The sequence below is a fragment of the Gopherus evgoodei genome, chromosome 1 (genome assembly GCF_007399415.2).
Source record: "Gopherus evgoodei ecotype Sinaloan lineage chromosome 1, rGopEvg1_v1.p, whole genome shotgun sequence".
NCBI classification, from domain to species: Eukaryota; Metazoa; Chordata; order Testudines; family Testudinidae; genus Gopherus; species Gopherus evgoodei.
The window spans coordinates 92529083-92552264 of record NC_044322.1 but is presented as its reverse complement, the minus strand read 5'-3'; the positions used below and the strand labels follow the sequence as shown (position 1 = coordinate 92552264).

Here is a 23182-nt window from a genome sequence, read left to right as displayed (position 1 = left end):
AGCAGTATCCACTCCTCTCCCCTCCCTGGTGGCAGACGGTACAATATGACTGATAACCGTTGTCACCATCAGCCCGTGAGTGCTCCTAGCTTGCCTCAGCTGAGGTCAGCCGGGGGCACCTGGTAAAAATAGGAATGATTCCTGGTCATTCCCAGTAGATGGGACAGAACGGCTGGTAACCGTCCTCATCATAGCAACTGGGGGCTGAGCTCCATCAGCCCCCTCCCTTTCCTGTGTAAAGAAAAGATTCTGTACTGCCTGGACTATCATAGCAGCGGGATGCTGGGCTCCTCTCCTCCGCACTGCTGAATGTCCTGCCTGGACTGTCATAGCACCTGGAGGCTGTCTCCTCCTCATTTTATCTCACTAACAAGTCACTGTTTCTTATTCCTGCATTCTTCTTAACTTCATGACACAAATGGGGGGGACACTGCCATGGTAGCCCAGGAAGGTTGGGGGAGGAGGGAAGCAACCGGTGCGGTTGTTGCAGGGGCACTCCCCCGTGAATGGCATGTAGCTCATCATTTCTGCGGGATCTGACACGGAGCAGCTGTGCTCTCTGATACACTGGTTCTCTAGTACACTTGCCCCATATTCTAGGCAGGACTGACTATTTTTAGAAACCATAAAGAAGGGATTGACTCGGGGAGTCATTCCCAGTTTTGCTTTTGCGCCCCCGGCTGATCTCAGCCAGGGGCACCCATGATAGCAGCGGACAGTACAGAAAGACAGATAACCATCATCTTATTGCCAATTTACACTGGCAGCAGATGGTACAGAATGACTGGTAAATGTCTCTGCTATCATGCAAAAGCAAATGAATGCTGCTGTGTAGCGCTAGAGTATCACCTCTGTCTGCGGCATCCAGTACACATACGGTGACTGTAAAAAAAAAAAAAAGCTGAACGGGCTCCATGGTTGCCGTGCTATGGCGTCTGCCAGGGCAATCCAGGGAAAAAGGGCACAAAATGATTGTCTGCCATTGCTTCCCCGGAGGAAGGAATGACTGACGACATTTACCCAGAACCACTCGCGACAATGATTTTTGCCCCATCAGCCACTGGGCTCTCAATCCAGAATTCTATGGGGCGGGGGTGACTGCGGGAACTATGGGATAGCTATGGAATAGCTACTCACAGTGCAACGCTCCGGAAATCGACGCTAGCCTCGGACCATGGACGCATACTGCCGAATTAATGTGCTTAGTGTGGCTGCGTGCACTTGACTTTATACAATCTGTTTTATAAAACCGGTTTATATAAAATTGGAATTATCCCGTAGTGTAGACGTATCCTTACACAGGTTTAACTTTATGCATTGTGCATAAAATGGTTGATCTCAACTGAGTTTAGTCAATCGGACTACTCAACCTGCAGAAAAGGTATTCATATGTTAAGTCTTTGCAGGATCAGGGCTTAATTCACTGAAAAAGTGCACATAACCTTTTACTGCTTCTGATACCATTATCTACATACATTTAAAAAATGTCATATACACACTACAGCCAGTGTGTTTTTAAATCAGATGATATTTAGCACAGTGGAGAGACTTTTCAAATCTCGAATACTTCTGAAAGATTTCATACATGACCAACACTGTTGTCTTGATTCAGTTTTTGCTGAACAGCTTTTCCTAGAAATATTACCTTAAAGAGGAACTTCTTTTTGCTGCTAATGATCAGAACATGGGACTACAAGTATCCATTCACTGGATTTTTAGGGATCATCTTTCCTCACTTAGCTTTGCTTTTTTTTTTTAAAACCTCCCTGTACGTCCTACAAAACTGATACAATGCTTATGCTTAGTTTAACTTGTCATTATAGGTTCATTACATTTTCTCTGAATATTTTTCTTTAGCTGAATCACTGGATTTTCTCTTAATGTTTCATAGGAAAGCATTTACAATCTGAGTTAAACTATATTGCAAGTTTATAATGTCACTATTCACTCTTGAAACTGTGCAAATCTTAACTACTTCCTCTGCAATACAGTTTTATTAATAGGTCTGACTGCAACATGCTATTTGTTTAATCATCATTAAGTATGGTCAAATTTAATTGGACCATCATTTCGATAAACAACTGCATAACATTTTGGTAAAATGGAAATTTTGCTATGATTTATTGTAGCTTTCGTCTATAAAACATAAAAATGTACTCCAACTAAGGCATACACAGCAGTCTATAGTTTTATTTTTCATTTTGTGATGGCAATTATTGTGCTAGCAAATATAAAATACTTTGTTAAAGTAACAATGTACTACAGAGATTGTAGGATCTGAATGATAAAAACTGCACATTTTTCAGTAGTTGTGGGACTCTCAGGACAGCAACTTTGCATCTCTGAAATATTTCCCATAGTTGCAGACAATAATATCAGGCCAGAAGCTTTGTGTTTTTCCCTGGAGCCCTGCAGACCTTTACACATGTTCTCCCTCTATATACAATACTTATATTGAGTGGGAGAAAGAAAAAAACTGACGCTTTGGGATTCAACCCAGAATGGTAAGGGGTATTGTCACTGCCTGTCCTGCAGCTCTGAAAGTCTTATATGCTGTACTGCTTGGGCTCACAGCCCTGACACTAACAGCCAGCCTTGTCACACCCCGGTTTCTACCACTCAGTTATTTTGCAGACACCCTCCCAGTCCTGAATTTCTCCAAAGCCATCCGACCTATGGTGCCTAGTCCTCCTGGACTGTAGCATTCAGAACTTAAGTTCACAGATCCATCTGAGAGACAGTAATAGCCATTCATTAATTTAATTGGGGTTAACAACCATTCTAATTTCAATCATAGTGTAAGCGGGGAAATAGTCCCGCTATTGTGGGGAACTTTCCTGGCTTCTGCACTACCCAAGTGAAGTGGACTGGCGAAAGGATCTGAGTCCTCGCTCCCACTTCCATTACCCAGAGGCCTTCCTGCCCTTGAGGACTCCCCTTCCACTCCCCTGTCTGGCAGAGTCCTCGTAACCCCAACAAGGCTGGGCCCAGGATTCCTGGGGGGCTCAACCCCCAACCCTGCTGTGGGCACCTAGGATAGGGGCTAGGGTGTCCCCACTCCGGGGTACTCTCTTTGCACTGCGCACCTCCCTGACCCACTGATCACATCATATATTTAAAGCAAATACAAGTTATTTAATTAACAATTAATTTAAAAAAAGAATAAGGAAAAATGGAAAAGGTTAAAGGAAAACACATCACCCTGCTCTGTGGCAGAGACCATTACAAACAGTCTCTCTGGAATGTCAGGGCAGTTCACAGTCTGTTTCTTGTAGGACCCAGGCCTCCTTCTCAGGCCCTGGCTGTGCTGCAGGGACGCTGCGGGTTGGACACTTGCTCTGGCGGTGGCCACACACACTCAGGCTCTGGGTGGCAGGACCCTTCTCCCCAGTGTCACCCCTGCTCTGTCAGGGTTACGATCCCCCTCCAAGTCTGGCCTGCAGAGCCTCTTGGCTGAGGCGTCTCCCTGTGCTGGGCCCACTGCCCAGGGTCCCCCTCGCTCTCCCGAGCGGCTCACGGCACCCAGCTCCGGACTGCTCCAGCCCCAGCTCCACACTGCCTCAGCATGGCTGCTGCAGCTGCTCTGCCTTCAGCTCCCTGGGCTGCTTCTCTGGCCTCTCTGGCTCCAGTTGCTACAGCTCTGCTCCCAGGGCAGGTCTGCTTCTGTGACTCTCTCTCAGCTCTCACCTGCTTCCTGGGCTGCTTGTCTGGCCCCTCTGGCTCTGGTTGCTGCAGCTCCCTTCCCAGGGCAGGTCTGCTCTCTCTGGGCTGTGCTCTGGCTTTTTGGGCTGCAGCTCTGCTCCTACCAGCTTAGCTCGGCCCCACTCTGTCTGACCCAGGCAATTCCAGCTCACATGGAGGACGGGACCCACCCTGGCCTTCTGTCTCTTTGATTAGCCTGCCTGCCCGCCCTGTCAATCAGACTGACCTGGAGCATTGGCCTCTTGCCATTGTTTCTGGGGACTGTCAGTCTCAGGGTCCTAATCTGCCATCGATCCCTCTCCTTTTAGTGCTGGGAGCTAGCAACCAAACACCCCCACTGAATGTTAGTAAGGGGATAACAGTCCCCTTACATTAGCCCTGAATAGGTTTATAGTAAAAGTAAGACAAGTTTATTAAACAAAAATGTCAAAGGTGTAAGTGATAGCAAGTATAATGAGTAAACATAGAAATAATAATAAGCAAACAGAAGTAAAAATATGCTTCGAAGACTGTAACTTGCTGAAGTTAAGTTTTAATCTTTGCCTTAGCAGGTTTCTCCAGATACTTCAACCTCTTTGGTTGAAGGAGCCAATGTTCTCTGATTTCAAGAACTCTGGCCCCTTGTATCTCCCAAGTGCAGGGCCGTAGCAACAAAGAACGTGGCCCACTCCGAACATATGTCCGGGGCCCCTTACAATGCAGAAACTGGAATGCGGTATTTATTTTATACAATATACAGGGTTCATATTATGTATACATAGGCCTACAGTGTACATGTATTCCGTATTTACGCAAAGCGCTTCTTTCGAGCCTTGTTCTCCTCAAATTGGTTAATCAATGCATCATAGTCCAGAGATCTGGCAATCTTGTTTTCGATTGAGATAACTGCAAGCGCAGAAAGCCTGTCATCTGTCATGGTTGAGCGCAGGATATTCTTGATCAGTTTCATTCTGCTGAAGCTCCTTTCAGCACCAGTGATAGTAACTGGTGTGGTTAGAAGAATTCTGATGCAAATGCAAAGATTCGGATATATCTCCTGAAGGCTGGTCTTGTATATGTACATTAAAAAATTGTTTGCCGTGACAAGTCCTCTCTCTTTCTCGATGACATAAATAAAATGATTCAATTCCATTATGAGTTCGTTGGCATCAATGTCTCCCATTTTTCTTTCAAAAAATTTGCTGTGATTCTCCAGTTCATTTTCTCTGTGACACTGCTTCAGGCTGTTAGCGTTCTACAGAAATCCAAACAACTTATACCACAAGTTGGTCAAATCGCGACGAAACAGAAGATATGGCCTAATCAGTGAGAACAAGAAAGAACTGTGATTTGAATTTTTCTTCGGCAGAAAGACGACTCAAATCATCAGCACATTCGTAATCAAAAAAACATTCTCTTCTTACGTCGCACCCTGGTTTCTGGAAACACCTGCTCAATACCCATATGCTCTGCTATTTCACGTGCATTTGTGACCACAGAGTTATATCCTGTATTTCAATAGTCTTCCAAAAACTTCACTGTAGCACCAACTTCTGCCTGCAGTACGTCAACTGACACATCTGGTGACTGAATTAATTTGCTGGTTTTATTGACGTGAAATAGTATATCGTACCACATGTACACAGTCAGAACAAAAGGCCACATAGTAACACAGTCTAAAAGCGCACTGGCTTCTGTTGCTGTATTGCCATCTTTCTTTTCGAGCGCATATTCTCGCAAAGATGACAAAGCATTGCACAATTCTTCAAGGTGATAACGCGATGGCTTCACAGCATCAATTCTCGACTCCCAACGAGTGTCCGATAACCCTTTAACAGATATTGGCATATGTTCTTGAAGTATATCCCAACATGAAGGTGAAGAAAAAAGGTAACGTATATTCTGTTAATTAGACCGAAAAAGTCAACGGCATATTTTGATGACTTTGCCGCGTCTGAGATCACAAGATTCCAAGTGTGAGCTCCACATGGTACATACAAGGCACGGTCATTTATTTCTAGCATGCGGGCTTGAACTCCTTTTTTCTTTCCTCTCATATTTGCGCCGTTTTCATAAGCTTGGCCTCTCATGTCAGCAATGTCTATTCCTAAGTTGTTTGCCTTTTCAAGAAACGCTTCCAATAAGCCCTCGCCAGTTATATCATGAACATTAAGAAAACCAACAAACGCTTCACGAATATTGACACCATTTTCACCGTTGCATTCAACAAAGCGTAACACCACATACATCTGTTCTTCATGTGACACGTCGGGAGTCCAGTCCAAAATAACTGAATAATATTTTGCTTTTTTAAGCTGCGCTATGTTGGCCTCTTGAATGTTACTGGCAACAAGTTGAATCAGCTCACTTTGGATCTGTGGACTGAGGTACTGAACATGTGTCTCTGCCTTCTTAATCCTCTGTAAAAGTTCGCTGAGGACAGTATCATACTTTACAAGCAATTCAAGCAGTCCCCAAAAGTTGCCATTCGAAGGATCGCTGAGCTTTTCATTACTTCCTCGAAATGCCAAGTTTCTTTCAGACAAGAAAATAATGACATCAACCATGCGTTTGACAACATTTCTCCAGAAATCTCTTTCTTTCAGAAAAGCCTGCAATTCGAGTTGGTCAATAGATGTATGGTTTACTATGCCTGACTGAAGGTCAAACCATTTCACCATACAGTCTTGATGACCTTTGCCTGTTTCATGCTGCTGAAGTCTTTTTGATAGTGCTTTCCAAGCAGATGTTCCACGACGTAGTGGTATGTCGCCAGTGCCAAATAATTTACAACAAAAACAAAAAATGGCATCTTTCTGAACTGAGTACATTAACCATGAACGTCTTATTTTCTCGCCATTTGCCATGGTTCGATCGAAATGAGTACTTGTGAACCTCCGTCTTTCCTCGTTAAATGGAAATTCGTAACTTTCATTCTGCTGCGGTGGGCCACGTTCAACAATGTCACACACTTGCCTTTCATATATTATAGACGGCCATACATACATCACACAAGTTTATTAATGATATATTACATGCCATCTTCTGGGCATAGATTGTGACTACAGTGTGTTAGTGTGATGATGTATGATTGAATATGACCATTTTTACCATTACATACTTGCAAAAAATCTTGCACAATGTGTCATGCAAGGAAGAGTTATAATTTGCGAAGGATTATCCTGTTTATATTCATGTATCATTTTTATATCAGAAATTATTAATTTTGGCTATGTAGTGGCATCATACATATGTGTTGTATTCCTGGGTAACACCCACCAGGTAAAATTTACATTAAGGCTAGATGGCTATGTAGTGATGGCCCATCAGGGAGATACAATTCTCACAATAGGCCACAGTGAAACTTATTACATCCAGATAGCTCTTCCTGTGGATGCCTCAGCAAGAATATGGGCAATGGCTGCCCCTGTAAGGACATGCAATGCCATGTAAGGACATGCAATACGCTCATGTGATTCTGGACTCCATCTTAGGCCAATAACTTTCCACAAATGAAGATAGTAAATTTCCAGGCACATGGCAGAGTATATAAAAGACCCCAGAGATATCTCCATTTTGCCTCTTTCCTGTCCTGATTCTCTGGACTGTGGATTTACAACTAAAAGGAACATTTTGGACTATGAACTGAGAACCTTCCAATCTTTTGCAAGTTACCAGAGAGACTTTAAAAGCCAGCAGTCTATTCTATCACTGCCACAAAACTTAAATAAGGACTTTGCAATTATTTGTATATATATATGATTATCTCTATTTGCTTTCATTATTAACATTTTTTAGTTTTATTAAAGGATTGGTATCAGCATGATTATTGGATAAGATCTGACTTGTATATTGACCAAGCTATGTGGCTGATCTCTGGGGATTAGAAGGACTCTATATCTGATTAAACTGGTTTTCAGTAACCACTCCTCATAGAGTCTAGTGTCGGGTGGTGAGACAAGGGCTGGAATACCTAAGGAGACTGCATTTTTGACTTCCTGTTAACCAGTGTGGTGAGACAAAAAATTACTTTTTTGGCTGGCTTTGTTAGTTTATCATTAGATTATATTACCAGTTTGAGGTGAGTCTGCCATATTTCTCAGCAGTTTGTCCTGAATTTGGCATCTTCATCTGTGACCCATTGAGGCATGGTGATGGTTAGGCGCAGTGAGTATGTCAGAACTGACAAGAGTTTCTGACAGTAGTGAAACACCAATGGGCCTCTGTCACTCCCCATACTATTAAAATACCACATTAGGGCTGCACAAGGGAAATGGGCATGTACAGCCTACATACCGAAGAAGGGTTGCCAGTGGAAAGAGTGGGGAAAAGGATCCAGGTTTACAGAGATCCAGTGGACCCAGAGCAACTGAAGGGGCAGGGAATGGCTGTCTCCACTACCTCACTCCAAAGCTGAAATTAGTGTCTATCCTGCTGTCACACTCTGATGGTTCTGATTTGGGATTAAATAGAATATTTCACCTTCCCAACAGAATCCATTTACTATGCCTTGATGTGGAAGAGGTGGATTTCATCCAAATTGATTAATAAGATAATTTGGAGATATAAAGGATTTGTAATGGACTATTTGGCCCTTTCACCTCCATGGGCCAAATTTATATCTGGTGTATTCCAAGTTCACCTCCATTGACCTGAGATAATACCAGAAGTCCACCTAAGGCAATAGAGTTGTGCACACACAAGCAAAATGTTGGCTTTGTGTGACATGGTTGATTTAGTTTTCATTAGGCAAGGCTAGAGGTGGGCCAAGCCAAAAATTCAGATCTAAACTATTTGTTTGCATTGCTTTCTAGCAAATGGAAAAAAGTAGCTAGGAACAAATGGAGAGAAACTGGAAGACTAGCAGACCTGGACCAGGAGGGTGTTCCATGCATAGAGGGCACCATGGAAGTGAAGCAAAGCCAGAAATGGGAGGGCAAAAACAAACATGAAGAGCACATCAAGACGAGCAATGCTGGTGGAGTGAAGGGGATGAAGCAATGATAAATGAGTTAGGCTTGAGCAAATTGATGTAAGGCATTTAAAGAAGATGAAAAGTTTGAACTTGATTTGAAGGGGGGAAGACAGATTAGTGTACAAGATAATTTTGGCTACTGCATTTTAGACAAAAAGGGGTCAGGAAGTAAAAGGAGAACACGGTAATCAAAATTTTAGATAACCAAAGTATTAACAAGACTCTTAGCCATTTAGACATAAGGGGAAGGTTCATGTTTTGAAATGTTACAGAAAAAGAAGTTACAGGACTTGGTAATATACTGGATGTGTCGGCAAAAGGAGAGGGAGGATACAAAAATGACCCCATCATTGTGAACCTGAGCACGTGAATGTGGTGACTTTTCAAATACAGAGAAGGAAGGAAAGAGGACATGGTTGGGCAAGGTGGTTGTGAATCAGAAGTTCACTATTTACCACAATAAGCTTGAGTTTGTGCGAAGCCATCCCATACGCTAAAGAGGAAGCCAGGAACCATATGTGGGGATGGTCCGAGGAAACTAGAAACCCCTATGGTCCTCCTTCCTCACATAAACCCTCCCCTCAACAGAGCCTCACACCACTCCAACCTGGTACTGTTTGTTACAAAGTGGGATAGATCAGTATAAATTGGGATCTCAATTTGTATTCTGGGCTGAACATGTCTGTTTGTCTAAAGCAAAGTTATTTCATATCATTCCAGATAAGCACTTTTCCTGGCAGGGGCAGGGAAGCTAATAAACACACACACACACACACACACACACACACACACACACACACACACACACACACACACACACACACACACACACACACACACACACAGATTTGGTTAGGGTTGGTCCTGCTTTGAACAGGGGGTTGGACTAGATCAGGAATCGGCAACCTTCATCCGGGCCAGTTTGTTTACCTGCTGAATCTGCAGATTCGGCCGATCGCGGTTCCCACTGGCCGCAGTTCGCCACTCCAGGCCAATGGAGGCAGAAAAAAGCAGTGGCCAGCACATCCCTCGGCCTGTGCCACTTCCCACAGCCCCCATTGACCTGGAGCAGCAAACTGCGGCCAGTCGGAGTCCTGATCGCCAGAATCTGCAGATGCAGCAGTTAAACAAACCCGCCCAGATGCAGCAGTTAAACAAACCCTGGTGAGCCACATGCCAGAAGTTGCCCATACCTAGACTAGATGACCTCCTGAGGTCTCTTCCAATCCTAATCTTCAATGATTCTACAACTCCGTTCAGCCTGAACACTGAAACTTCGGACCCAAACAGGTGAAGTCAGACTTGGGGAGGGTGCATCACAGAACTGTTTGTTTTCAAAGATCTGTAACTCTTGAATGTTTTTAAGAGTAAAATAACCTTACTTAAAAACATTCCTTCACTAAGCCTGTATTTTCCTGCTTCCCTCTGACATTGTCCCCAAAGCAGTTCAACTGGAAGCCATAGTATATATCAGGGATCAGCAACCTTTGGCATGTGGCTCACCAGGATAAGCACCTGGCAGGCTGGGCAGGTTTGTTTACCTGTCGCATCCACAGGTTTGGCCGATTGTGGCTCCCATTGGCCATGGTTCGCCGCTCCAGGCCAATGGGTGCTGCGGGAAGTGGCGTGGGCCAAGGGATGTGCTGGCCACTGATTCCTACTGCCCCCATTGGCCTTGAGTGGCAAACCACGGCCTTTGGGAGCTGTGATCGACCAAACCTGCGGACGTTGCAAGTAAACAAACTGGCCTGGCCCACCATGGTGCTTACCGTGGCAAACTGTGTGCCAAAGGTTGCAGATCCCTGGACTTGTAGTTCGTTTCCCCCTCCTCTCACATCTTTGGCCTATGTAGGACCTGTGATCCCTGCTGTTTTCTGGGAGCCCACTAGCCACAACCACTAATTTCCTAATCCAGAATGGTCTTCAGGATGCAAACAGGCATGATACATAGCACCTGGCATGAACACACTACAGCAGTGAGTGGCAAACAGCTACTATCTTACTACTACTGCCAAACAATTGACAGATTTTCCCCTTAAGCCCTTGCAAGTGATCGTTTTGGAAACAATAAAGTCAACAGAATACAGCACACACTAGGGGTTTTTTCCTATACAATTTTTTTTTTGAGATCAGAAAAAATGCTGTTATTGTCTGAAATTGTTGGGATGTGCTAAATATGGCAAGCAGCTGTCAAAACTGCTTGTCAGATTTTCTACTGTGAATTTTACTCACATCAAAACACCACATATGTATTCACTTAAAGCTTCACCTTAGAAGATCTAGTAATTATAGGACTGTAAGGGACCTTGAGAAGTCAGAGTCTAGTGCCCTGTGCTCACGGAAGGACTAAGTATTATCTCAACCATCCTTGACAGGTGTTTGTCTAATCTGCATTTAAAAATTTCCAGTGATGGAAATTCCACAAACTCCCTTGGCAAATTATTGCTGTGCTTAACTACACTGACAGTTAGGAAGGTTTTCCTAACATCCAGTTTAAACTGCCCTTCCTGGAATTTTTAAGCCCATTACTTCTTGTCCTACCCTCAGAGGTTAAGGAGAACAATTTTTCCTCCTTCCTTCTTGTAACAACCTTTTATGTACTTGAAAACAGTTATGTCCTCCCTCAGTCTCTTCAGTTCCAGACTAAACAAACCAATTTTTTTTCCAATCTTCCTTCTTAGATCGCATTTTCTAGACCTTTAATCATTTTTGTTGCTCTTCTCTGGACTTTCCAATTTGTCCATATCTTTCCTGAAATGGACACAATACTCCAACTGAGGTCTAATTAGTGTGGAGTAGAGTGGAAGAATTACTTCTCATGTCTTGTTTACAACACTCCTGTTAATACATCCCAGAATGATGTTTGATTATTTGCAACAGTGTTACACTGTTGATTTATATTTAGCTTGTGATCCACTATGACCCCCAGATCCCTTTCTGAAGTATTCCTTCCTAGGCAATCACTCCCTATTTTTGTATGTGTGCAACTGATTGCCTCTTTCCTAAATGGAGTACTCTGCATTTGTCCTTGTTGAATTTAATCCTATTTACTTCAGACCATTTCTCCAGTTTGTCCAGATCATTTTGAATTCTAATCTTATCCTCCAAAGCACTTGCAACCCCTCCCAGCTTGCTATCATCCACAAACTTTATAAGTGTACTCTCTATGCCATTATCTAAATCATAGATGAAGATATTGAATGGAACTGGATGGAAAACTGATCCCTGTGGGACCCTACTGGATATGAACCTTCCAGCTTGACTGAACAACTGATAACTACTCCCTGGGAATGCTTTTCCAATCAGTTATGCACTGACCTTGTAATAGCTCCATCTAGGTTGTATTTCCTTCATTTTTGAGGACATCATGTGATATAGTATCAAAAGGTTTACTCAAGTCAAGATATACCAGGTCTACCGCTTCCCTCCACCTACGAGGATTTCTACCCTGTCAAAGAAAGCTACTAGGTTGGTTTGAAAAGATTTGTTCTTGACAAATTGATGCCAACTGTTACTTATCTCCTTATCTTCTAGGTGTTTTCAAATTGATTGCTTAATTATTTGCTCCATTATTCTTTTGGGTACTGAAATTAACCTGACTGGTCTGCATCTGACGTAGTGGATATTCACCCATGAAAGCTTATGCTCCAATGCGTCTGTTAGTCTATAAGGTGCCCACAGGACTCTGTCACTTTTTACTGACTGGTCTGTAATTCTCCAGATTGTCTTTATTTTCCTTTCTATGAATTGGCATTTTTCCAGTCCTCTGGAATCTCTCCCATGTTCCATTACTTTTCAGATATAATCGCTAATGGCTCAGAACTCCTCAGTCAGCTCCTTGAGTATGCTAGGATATATTTCATCAGGTCCTGGTGACTTGAAGATATCTAACTAACTTATTCTTTCCCTATTTTTATCATCTAACCAGATGTCTTGTTGTCAAAGAAAGTGAGAACTTTGCCACTTTCCTACAAACACCTGACTTTAAAACATACAGGTTGCTTCTTAAGTCTCCAGGGTAGGAACTTCTTATAGGACCATTCCCAGAATTATTTTCTAAGGATAAATAAGCCAGTGTGTTTTACAGGTATCTAGACATAATGCTGCTGTACAACATGCATATAGGTCCCCTGTTGATTATTTTCTTAAGTATATAGAAATTAAACTCCTCATGTATGCAACTGGCTATTGAATCTAAATAATACAATTCCTCTTTCTATAAGAAAGAAAAATGTCCTGAAATGACTTACTCAAAGAGATTACTCAAGACTGTGGAATCATAATTACTGGTAGTGAAAGATGTGAATGTAAAATTAATCCAATTTAAATTCCTGCACAGAGTGCTCTGAGCCCCTCAAAAGACTATACCATTTAGTTATTTAAAGAATACAGTGAAGCCTGGAAAAACGTACAAGGCATAATGGCCAACTACCTCTTAGCATGCATAAGTTTAAAGTTGGTCAGCGACAATCAATTTTAAAAAGGAATAGATAGGAAAATACAGTTCTATCTTACATAAAAGGTCTAAAAGGTTTCATATTTCTTTTTTTATCCACTTAATGAACTACATTTTATATTTAGCCATTCTTTCAGGGGAACAGTTGAAGATATAGAAGCCTTAATATGTTTGCTTTGGTATATTTTTAACTTGCCCATATTATAATCTAGATCTTCCAAGAGCAACAGATCATCAAGTTGTTGGACTTTCAGTTTGGTTACAAACATAGTATGGAATGTAGAATAGGTTCCATAGTCTTTTACACCAGTAATCTGTTTTTCCCCCTCATCACAATCTGCGGCAAAATGCTTGTTTCCAAATATAACAAATAAGTCTATTCAGGCTAAATTAAAAGGCATTTTACACATTTTGATGTCCATGTTTTTTCAATGCATTTGCCTGTAGCTGTAACTATTTTATGTTTCTGTAACAAATGATTGGTGACCAGAGCTCAAAAGGTATGCCTCCATCATGCAAATTAAAGACAATCAATGCTAGCTTCCTTTTTTTAATTATTAAAGTCTTGAATAAGAACGTAAAAGGTACTCCTTGAGAAAAAGTAGATAAGCAAGTACTATTAAACACATGCTGTTTAACAGCTATTCCCTAACATGTTTATTTATTTATATTTTTTTCTTTTTTGCTATTATAATGTTGTTAGAGCATTAAAATATTCAAATTATATATTTTCCACAAATATTACTACAATGTGAATACCTTTTCAAACTATACAGATGTTAGAAAATTCTATGAAAATTTTTTGCAAATATTTCCTTCCTTTATGTTATATATCAGTAGAGGAGAAAACAGTAAGACATTGAAAATAGATTATAAAATATCATAGCACTTATGAGAAATGTCACATCAAGTGAGGGACATTGCTCCATTTAGTTAAAATAAATAAATTAAGATATTCAGCAAAGATACGAAGTAGGCAAAAATCCCAAAGTAAATCTTCAAACCTTTGCTAACTTCCATTCCAATCCCAGACTCGGACTACAAACAAGAGTTTAAAGATCAATCAGCCTGTCACAAGCTAAGGCAGTGATAAACTGAGGCTCGGGAGTCACAAGTGGCTCTTCAATGCATCTCCTGTGGCTCTTTGCAAAACATAATATTAAAACACTGTGATTTAATTATTAACCAATAAAAGTTATTAACCAGTCAGGATGCTAGTAAAGTAAAGTAGTAAAAGCTATGGAAAACATGGTATCTTTGTTTGAGGCTAAATACCCATCTGTGCAGCGAGTGAATATGTGAAGTTTTCAGAATTTTACATTTGACAGCTTCTGAGGGTCAATGAAATGAGCCCAAAGTTATGAAATTTGGTTTGATGACAAGTGTCTGAACTTTTGGATAAATATCCAAATGCCATTCCAAGATTTGAGATTGAATCTCTGTAGCATTGGGTGCTTAAGATGAGATATTGAGCACTCTAAACTCAGCCAGAATTTCACATATGTGGACCTGTACACGCATGTGTACAGGGGCCTGCATGCACAGAGCTCATTGTTGGGCAGCAGCAAAAGGAGAAACAAACATTAAGATTTTTGTTTGTGTTAAGTTTGCATTCATTTCTAAAATGAAACACCTATCTCTGCCTTTAATCAATATTTAAGATTTGCAGTTCTTAAGTAATTGTGATCAGTATTTTACTGTGAGGTTGAATCATTTGCTAAAAAAAATAAAAACCCAACACACACAACTAGGGTTATATAGGCTTTAAAGTGAACTAAAAATCCTGTAAATTTCATCAGTATGCTGCATTCTATTAAACTTGCAACCGTCAACATGAAAATTAAATTATGATAGCATAGTCAACCCTCTAAGATTGTCCTAGAGTTTCCAGGAATTAAAGATTAATCTCCTGGACACTGCTGCAAGACATCTGTGAGAAAAATCATGGGGAATTCTCAAAGTGAGTGTTGATTGGTGAATCAGATTTATCTTAGCAGTTCCTTGTTAGTATCATACATTCCTGGATAATTTTAGTCCATCTGGTTTGGGAAATGTCAAGACAATACTTGCTTGCCCTTCTCAAGCATGTTATGACATATTGGGGCTGCAACTTGTCATGTAGCTACCATAAAGTCAGTGCTGTCTCACAGTGACCAAACAACTGTCTCTTGAATAATAACAGCACTTTGCACTTTCAAAAGTGGCAGATCCATTTTTCAAAATGGATGATCTTTACAATGGCTCTTCAAAACATTATGACTGTGCCGGTATTGTTAAAAGGAAAAAAAGTACTATTCTATTTATGACAACTGGTGTAAGGACTTCAAGTATAAAAACTGTCTTTGCAAAGTTGATGAATTTATATCTCAATGTGTTTTCTATCTTCAAGCACTTTCCATTAAGTATGAAGGGAGATGAGCCAGTGCTATTCATGTGGAATGTACAAAACCCAAATCCTGAGAAAAAACAAACTGAGACCTCCAACTACAGCTTTTTTTAAAAAACGCACCACCATGAAAACAAAGACAACCCAGGAAAATCTAGTGATAGCAATAGAATTAAGAGAAATTCATCCTGGCATGCATGAGTCATAATTTGTTATTATAGTTAAGATTGTTGTCAAATTACTTTCAAGGTTTTTACCAGAATTAGAAATTTTAAAAATGCACATTGTGGATGTATAAAAGCAACTAACGTTGCAGAGAATGTTTTGGCTCTGGAATTGCAGGAACTTTTAGTTAATGATCTTAAGTTAGCACTTTTTCCCTCAATTGCACTCAATAGCTCAAATAAGGGACATAACTTTTACCCTGTCACTGTTCATTATTTTTCAAAGACAGAAGGGACTAAAAATGGCTTATTTGATTTTTACCACGGTAACGATGAGACAATTGACGCCACTGTTCCCCACATTTCAAATGTTATAGAAGAAAACAGCTCAGTACAAGCTGTGTGTCATCCTATATAGCTGATAACTCCTCTATTAAATTTTACCAGAAGGTGAAACAACTGAATGGCAGAATGATTCAGTGCCATTGTAATTCATAACTGTATTAAAATGCCATGAAAGCTTTGAGTTTTGATGTTTAATGTTTTATTCTGAAAGTGTATCATTAGTTCTCTTCTTCTACTAAAGAGACACTCTTAGTTCATGTTTTTGCTTTGTAAAAACTGAGTATAAGGAACTTCTGTGCCATGTGCCAACAAGGTGTCTTTCCCTTCTGGCCTTCAGAGAGGGTGCACGGGCTTTGGAGACCAGAGTGGCTGAACTGGAGGAGCTGAGGGAGACAGAGAGGTACATAGATGAGACTTTCCAGAACACAGTAGAATGGTCCCACCCCTGGTATGATAGCCTCTTTGCTGTTGAGGAGGATGGAAGTCCCAGGGAAGGAGAGCATCTAAACTGGAACAGAGGGAAACAATCTCATAGTCGGGACCCTCCTTCCAGAGGATGTTGTGGTATCCTCTCACACTGAGGATATCTCTCCGGGGGAAGGAATTCCAGCTCTTAGAAATAGACAGGTATTAGTAATGAGTGATTCAATCATTAGAAACACGGATAGCTGGGTTTGCAATGAGCGAGAGAACCTCATGGTGACTTGCCTGCCTGGTGTGAAGGTTGCAGATCTCTCCAGACATCTAGATAGACGTATGTGTAGTGCTGGGGAGGAGCTGGTAGTCATGGTACATGTAGGTACCAATGGCATAGGGAGGGATAGGAGAGGTTCTGGAGGACAAATTTAGGCTGCTAGGTAAGAGATTGAAGTCCAGGACCTCCATGGTAGCATTCTTGGAGATGCTCCCAGTTTCATGTGCAGGGCCAGTTAGACAGACAGAACTGCAGGGTCTCAATGAGTGGATGAGATGATGGTGTAGGGAGGAGGGGTTTTGATTTATTAGGAACCGGGGAAACTTCGGGGAAAAGGGGAGCCTATACAGGAAGGGTGGTCTCCACCTAAACCAAAATTCAGTCAGATTGTGGGCACTTAGTTTAAAAACTGCTCTACAACCTTTTTAATGTTAAGGGCTGGGGAAAAGCCAACAGGTGTGGAGAAGCACATGGTTTGGACATCCCTTATGGAAAGATCTATAAATAGATAATCTCTATGTCTTAGTGAGGACAAGAGGATGGAAAATGATCAAATATAGGCAAAGTCTGATCAGAAACAGTCTAATAAAAAAAAAGTCCCATTCAGTTACATTGTGTAATGGCAGACAGCTAAAGAGAACACTGCTGAGAAAAGCCACTTCATCAGCAAACAGCAGCAACATTTCTAACAACTTAGTGGAATCAACAAAAATAAATTTGTTATTTTTAACTATAGTTTAGCATAAGTATAGTATAGTATGTGTGAGTGAGAGAGTGAGAGAATGAATAGTTGTAAAATGTAATTTTCTTACGTAAAGTTAAGTTATGGCTGTTAGCGATCTATTGCAGACTGATGACCTGTAATAGAGCACATCACTTGGAATAATTCAAGCTATACACTATTGTAGTTTAGATCCTCTAACTTGTAATAAGGGATTTGTCTCCGATTTTTATTTCTAGATTATACTGTAGTAAGGATTATTAGTTACATCAATAAAAGATACTTTGACACTGGCAGTTCTCTTTCCAAAACAATCACTTTATCAGAAGGTTATATCCGTGTTCAAGTGTTACCTTAGTTACCTTGGAGACCCATACCCCCTTAATGTGCTCTTCCTGGGGTGATAGGCAGGTAAGTCCAGGAGTGCCCCAAAGCCTAAATTTCAGGGTAACATGAGGGCTAGGGAACTACATACCGTACTGTGACCAAAATTCTGACTGAGGCCACTACACACTACCATAATAAAGTACACTTCCTGGACCGTTGTTTTGTTCTAATATAATTGAAGAAAAATATATTGTTGGGATCAACAACTGTGTTGTTAAATAAATAGCTATTGCAAATGCACTTCTAGTAACAACGTCAACTGGCAGCAAAGCCACACTAGACTTTACAAGCAGAAAATATTGTAAACCTTTTTTGGAAAGTATAAATTCATCCCAGCTATTACTGCAGCTGGTTAAAAATGTTTTAATCTCTATCTATACACTTAGTTAGAAAGCCAGCTGAAAAGTATCTCTAAGGACCCAAGCAGATTTTTTTTTTTGCTAGATAGTCATTCCCAAGTCTTACACACAATGTGGATTAATAGGAGTTGCACTGCAGGCTCTCTTCATTGAAGACACCTTATCCTTCATATTCCCACTCACTCACTGAATTCATTTCAATTTACTCATTTAATCACTCATCTATTTCTTATCTTCATAAGTGCAGGCACCAAGACAATAGAATAATTTGACACAGTTAGTGGAACTTCCAGGTTGGTAGATTTCTTATTCCAAAGCCAGTTTACAGATAAAAAAATAAAATCTTTTGTCATGTGCATCTTTGTGCTGCCTCTCATACTACCACTAGTAATCGTAACAGTCTTCCTCCCTCTTGTATCCCAGCCAGCCACCCGGTTTTTAGTCAACACCTTCCTTTAAAAAGATAAATTACAGGTAATTCCTTTGTGAGGTGGGTTGCTATTGGTCAATCCTGACACTTTCAAGAAATGACAATATTGGCTGACAAATACAACACCACAAGAGGCCACACTGAGAAGAAGAAAGGCTCTTCCAAACCTGCTTTCACTGCCACAAACAAGAGTAGTGTTCTCCTTCCTTAATGATGGTTTTCTCCCCATCCTCAGCAGGTTGTTGTTTTTTTTTAAACACACTATTTAAAAACTATTCTCCATCTAATTTAGAATAAGATTGTGCCCATCCATGCATAGATCAGCCAAGAGTGAGAGGGAAAATGGAACAAGAACCATTCCCAATTCCAGTCTGCAGAATTGCTAGGTACAATATCACTCTTAGTCCCCGGTGCACAAGAACTAAGTGAGGTTTCACAAAAGAACTGGATTTTAAGAAGCAATTTAAAAATGGGGAAGGAGGGTGTTTGGCAGATGAACAGGATGCAGGATGAAAGGAGCTGAGAAGAGAGATAAGGAAGAGGATATTTGGGATTAAGAGAGCATATGGTGAATTAAAAGCCAAGTTTTAGATGGGGCCTTCTTTGGAAAATGGCTCTTTTTTATCTGGGAACACCCAAACTTTTTAAAGTGCCATTCCCCTGCTGTCCACTAGACTGACCAAATAAATAGTGACCTACAAATACAATTCTCAGACTCCCTTTCTGGAAGTCAAGCACTTTACTTCTGTGATATTTCTCTTATCAGTCAAGGTCAGGGTCAGATATGTTAATGGTCAAATGAATGAGATATCAAACTGCTCTGTTTAGTAACAGCCAAAACGGAAGGTTAGGAAGAGAATGCAAACAAATTTTCTCCTGAAATCTATGACTTATTGTTTTATATATGATAAAACTATGCTAAAAAAACAGAGAAGAAATAAATTTAGCCTACTTTTCAGAAAATTCAAATTCACATGCATCTGATGAAGTGGGTATTCACGCACTAAAGCTTATGCTCCAATATGTCTGTTAGTCTATAAGGTGCCACATGACTGTCGCTTTTTACAGATCCAGACTAACATGGCTACCCGTCTGGTACTTCAGAAAATTAGTGATTCCACTGAGAAACTTATGAGAGTTTTGACAGATGCTATTGTCTACTTTACAGGGGTGATATAAAGATCAGTTCATGTTTCAAATTGCTGTGCAAAGTAGATTGAAATAAGTATATTGGTGATAAGTATTATTGTTTATTGTTATTTGTTCAAGTCTCCAGTTGAGGAAGAAATTCACTGTGATGCTTGAAACAGTCCTGTGCGAGCTCTAGGGTTACTGCAGAATAGAACAAGCAAATGAAGTGTCAAGGCTTTATGCCACTGTTTAATTTTATTAATTTAAAAAAAAGTGTAGTATCCTTGAAATAAACACACCTACCTACTATTCTTAAGATTTGTTTAAGATAGCAAAGAAGTTAGAACAATTGTAGGGCCTAAACATATGGAGTTTGATTCATGTATTAATTATTTAATGTTTGGAAAAGCAGGCAAGAGTTTGTCAAAAACATTACATACAACATTGTGTATCTACCATGAGCAATGATATAAAGATAGACGTTTTCATTTCTGAATTGAGTATATTTTTTGCCTTTCATCTCTTCAGTCACTCTAAAGTCCATCATTCACTTGTCAGCCTCTGACATTTAATGAAGTTTTTTTGCATTTAACATCAAGTGGAAAATAAAGTTACCTTCAATTTCTGGGAACGTAAGTTAACAAGGAGTTATTTCTTCCAAGATAAAACTACACACACGAAGACACACATGTAGTCATATACAGAAGGCATTGACTGACCCTTAGAAAGGAACAATCAAGAGAAAAATGCTTACTCTCTCCTTCCCCCCCCCCCCAGTGGTCTGTGAAATGAGGATATTCTTTCTTCTATTCTCTCATTTTGTTTGCCTTGTCTATCTAGATTGTAAGCTTTTCAGGGAAGGGACTGTTTCTTACTGTGTGTTTGTCAGCAGCTTACAAAATATTGCTTGTTTTGGCTGCTCCACCCAAAGGGAGCTGCTGGAAGCGGTGCGGGCCGAGGGACTTACTGGCCTCTGCTTTCAGTGGCTCCATTTGGCCTGGAGCAGTGATCCACAGCCAGTGGGAGCCAAGATCGGCTGGACCTGCAGATGGGGCAGGTAAACACACCGGCCCAGCCCACCTGGGGCTTTTCCTACACAAGCGGCGACCCCTGTGTGAGAAACCCTGGTTAAGACCATGCTCAAATCCTACTGTGCAAGCTTATAGTTCAATGTGACTGAAGCACATGTTTAAGTGCTTTCCCAAAAATGATGTTTTCCTCAACTGGAGCATAAAGATCTTCTCCTCTAACAAATCTAGAATGTTAGAATAGCAGCTTATTAGATCAGGATACAGCACTGTGAAGATGGATGAGTAATAGGCTGTCTTAGAAACATCACTAGTACATCAAAAAGAAAAATATATCAAATATAGTAGAGGAAATTAAACGTGTATTGTTCTTGCGGTTGTCCCTCCACAATGTCATACTTGGAATGAGAGTGTCATCTTGTAAGATTACTTTCAGACTCAACTGATGTCATGAAGTATCTTTTCGGAGTAAGTAGCACATAAAATAAATTAAAATAGTATTTATTTTCTAAATATTTGATTTCCAACTCATTTTTAGAGGCTGGGATGTTAAAAGGTGCCCAGAGTTAGGTGACCAAATCCCATTGAAATTCAATGGGCATTGGGTACCTAGGTTCCTTAAAAATACTTAGAAAAATTATATTTCAAAAGTCTATTAGAAGATTTAAAATACATACAAAGTATAACATCAGGTGGCCAAAACCACCTTAGGGTTTTACAGTAACCACTTTCTTATTTTCTCTTCCATTAGTATTGAATGTTTTGAAAGATTTAGCATGATCACAAAACTACCACATACTTATGGTTCAATAGCAGCATGCCATTACCTTATCCTGTTATTTATGAGTAGCCACTGGCTATAGTTAATTTAATATAATAGTAATGGACCAACGGCCAAATCCACTTACTACAATGTGTTTGTACATTATTTTCTCCCATGTTTCCAGGGAAGATCTGAAAGATTTATCTGTTCAGCTGAAAATATTTATTATGTTAAAACAGTAATTCATTATGGCAAGACATTCTACCACTATTTAGTTGGATTAAAACATCATTGGACAGGTATCATGATTTGCAGAACACCAAATGTGTGCCAACAGACACCGCTCACATTAAGATGATGCAGATTAGGATAAAGTTCATTGCAATACCTGTAACATGTAGATTTAATCCCTATCTTTAGATAATTTTCAGTCTTATTTTGTACATGTTCTAATTCATGATGCTCAACTACTTTGCTGAGATAAGTTTACCACAATCATCTCCAAAGTAGACCAATAGTATTCCTTTGAGACTAATACACTAATTCACTCTTAAAGAACTTAAATAGGTGGCGGTAGAATAATGGGACTTACAGTCAGTAAATTGCAGAATTCTCTTCACTTCCCCACTTCCTGATCCTCCACAACCATCCTCATCATCACAGTCTCCACTGACTTGTTCATCCATACTTCCACCACTGCCAGTTTGTAGTAGACCCCACTTCTCATGTTTAGGAAATGATTTGCCCTGCGATCGCTGCAAGCACAAAGTAAAATACACTAATTATCAACAGAGATGAGCTAGATTCAAAAGGTGACAAAAATTACAAAAACAGGAGTAATTGTGGCACCTTAGAGACTAACAAATTCATTTTAGCATGAGCTTTTGTGAGCTACAGCTCACTTCTTCGGATACATAGAATGGAACACAGACAGGAGATATTTATACATACAGAGAACATGAAAAGGTGGAAGTGCATACCAACAAGAAGAGTCTAATCAATTGAGATGAGTTATCGTCAGCAGGAGAAAAAATTTTTTGAAGTGATAATTAAGATGACCCATAGAAGGTTTGAGGAGAACTTAACACAGGGAAATAGATTCAATTAGTGTAATGACCCAACCATTCCCAGTCTCTGTTTAGGCCTGAGTTAGTTGTGTCTAATTTCCATTTTAATTCGAGTTCAGCAGTCTCTCTTTGGAGTCTGTTTTTGAAGTTTTTTTGTTGCAAATTAGACACATCGCAAGAAGAGCAGGGAGTGAGTTTGCAGAGCTTCCTACAGGCAGGGGAGAAATCTGGATTGGGTCTGACCCAACTCTGGATGTCATGCAGGGGAAGAGGAAGTCTTGTCCTCCTTAGCCCAGCCAGTACTAGCAGTTGAGCTTGACGCAGATAGGAGGAACCAGCTCTGTCTTTCCCAGTCCCGCTTCCTGCCCCACAGTGAGATTTACCTCTCTGCCAGCTGCCTGGGGCACCCAAAACATGCTGCTGTCGAGGGTTATATGACCACTTTTGTGGCATCCCTTTTCTTCCCCATCAGAAAGTCATTTTTCTGTGGAGAAGCAAAGAAATCAATGGGGGACAGTAATTCTGCACATGCAGAGTTGTGCAGCTTCTGACAATCATGTGTCTGCTCAATGTCAACCCCCTCAGATTTCAAGTA

The 23182-nt window shown here is 40.5% G+C and overlaps 1 protein-coding gene across 1 annotated transcript in view; it reads right to left on the bottom strand.

The window, feature by feature from the left end:
• GPC5 (glypican 5) overlaps positions 1 to 23182 on the bottom strand; it is a 1044547-nt gene that overhangs the window by 421110 nt on the left and 600255 nt on the right. Inside the window, exon 7 of the mRNA XM_030567347.1 lies at positions 22113 to 22275. Within this exon, the coding sequence (XP_030423207.1) occupies positions 22113 to 22275 (163 nt within the window). The remainder of the gene's footprint in view (positions 1 to 22112; positions 22276 to 23182) is intronic.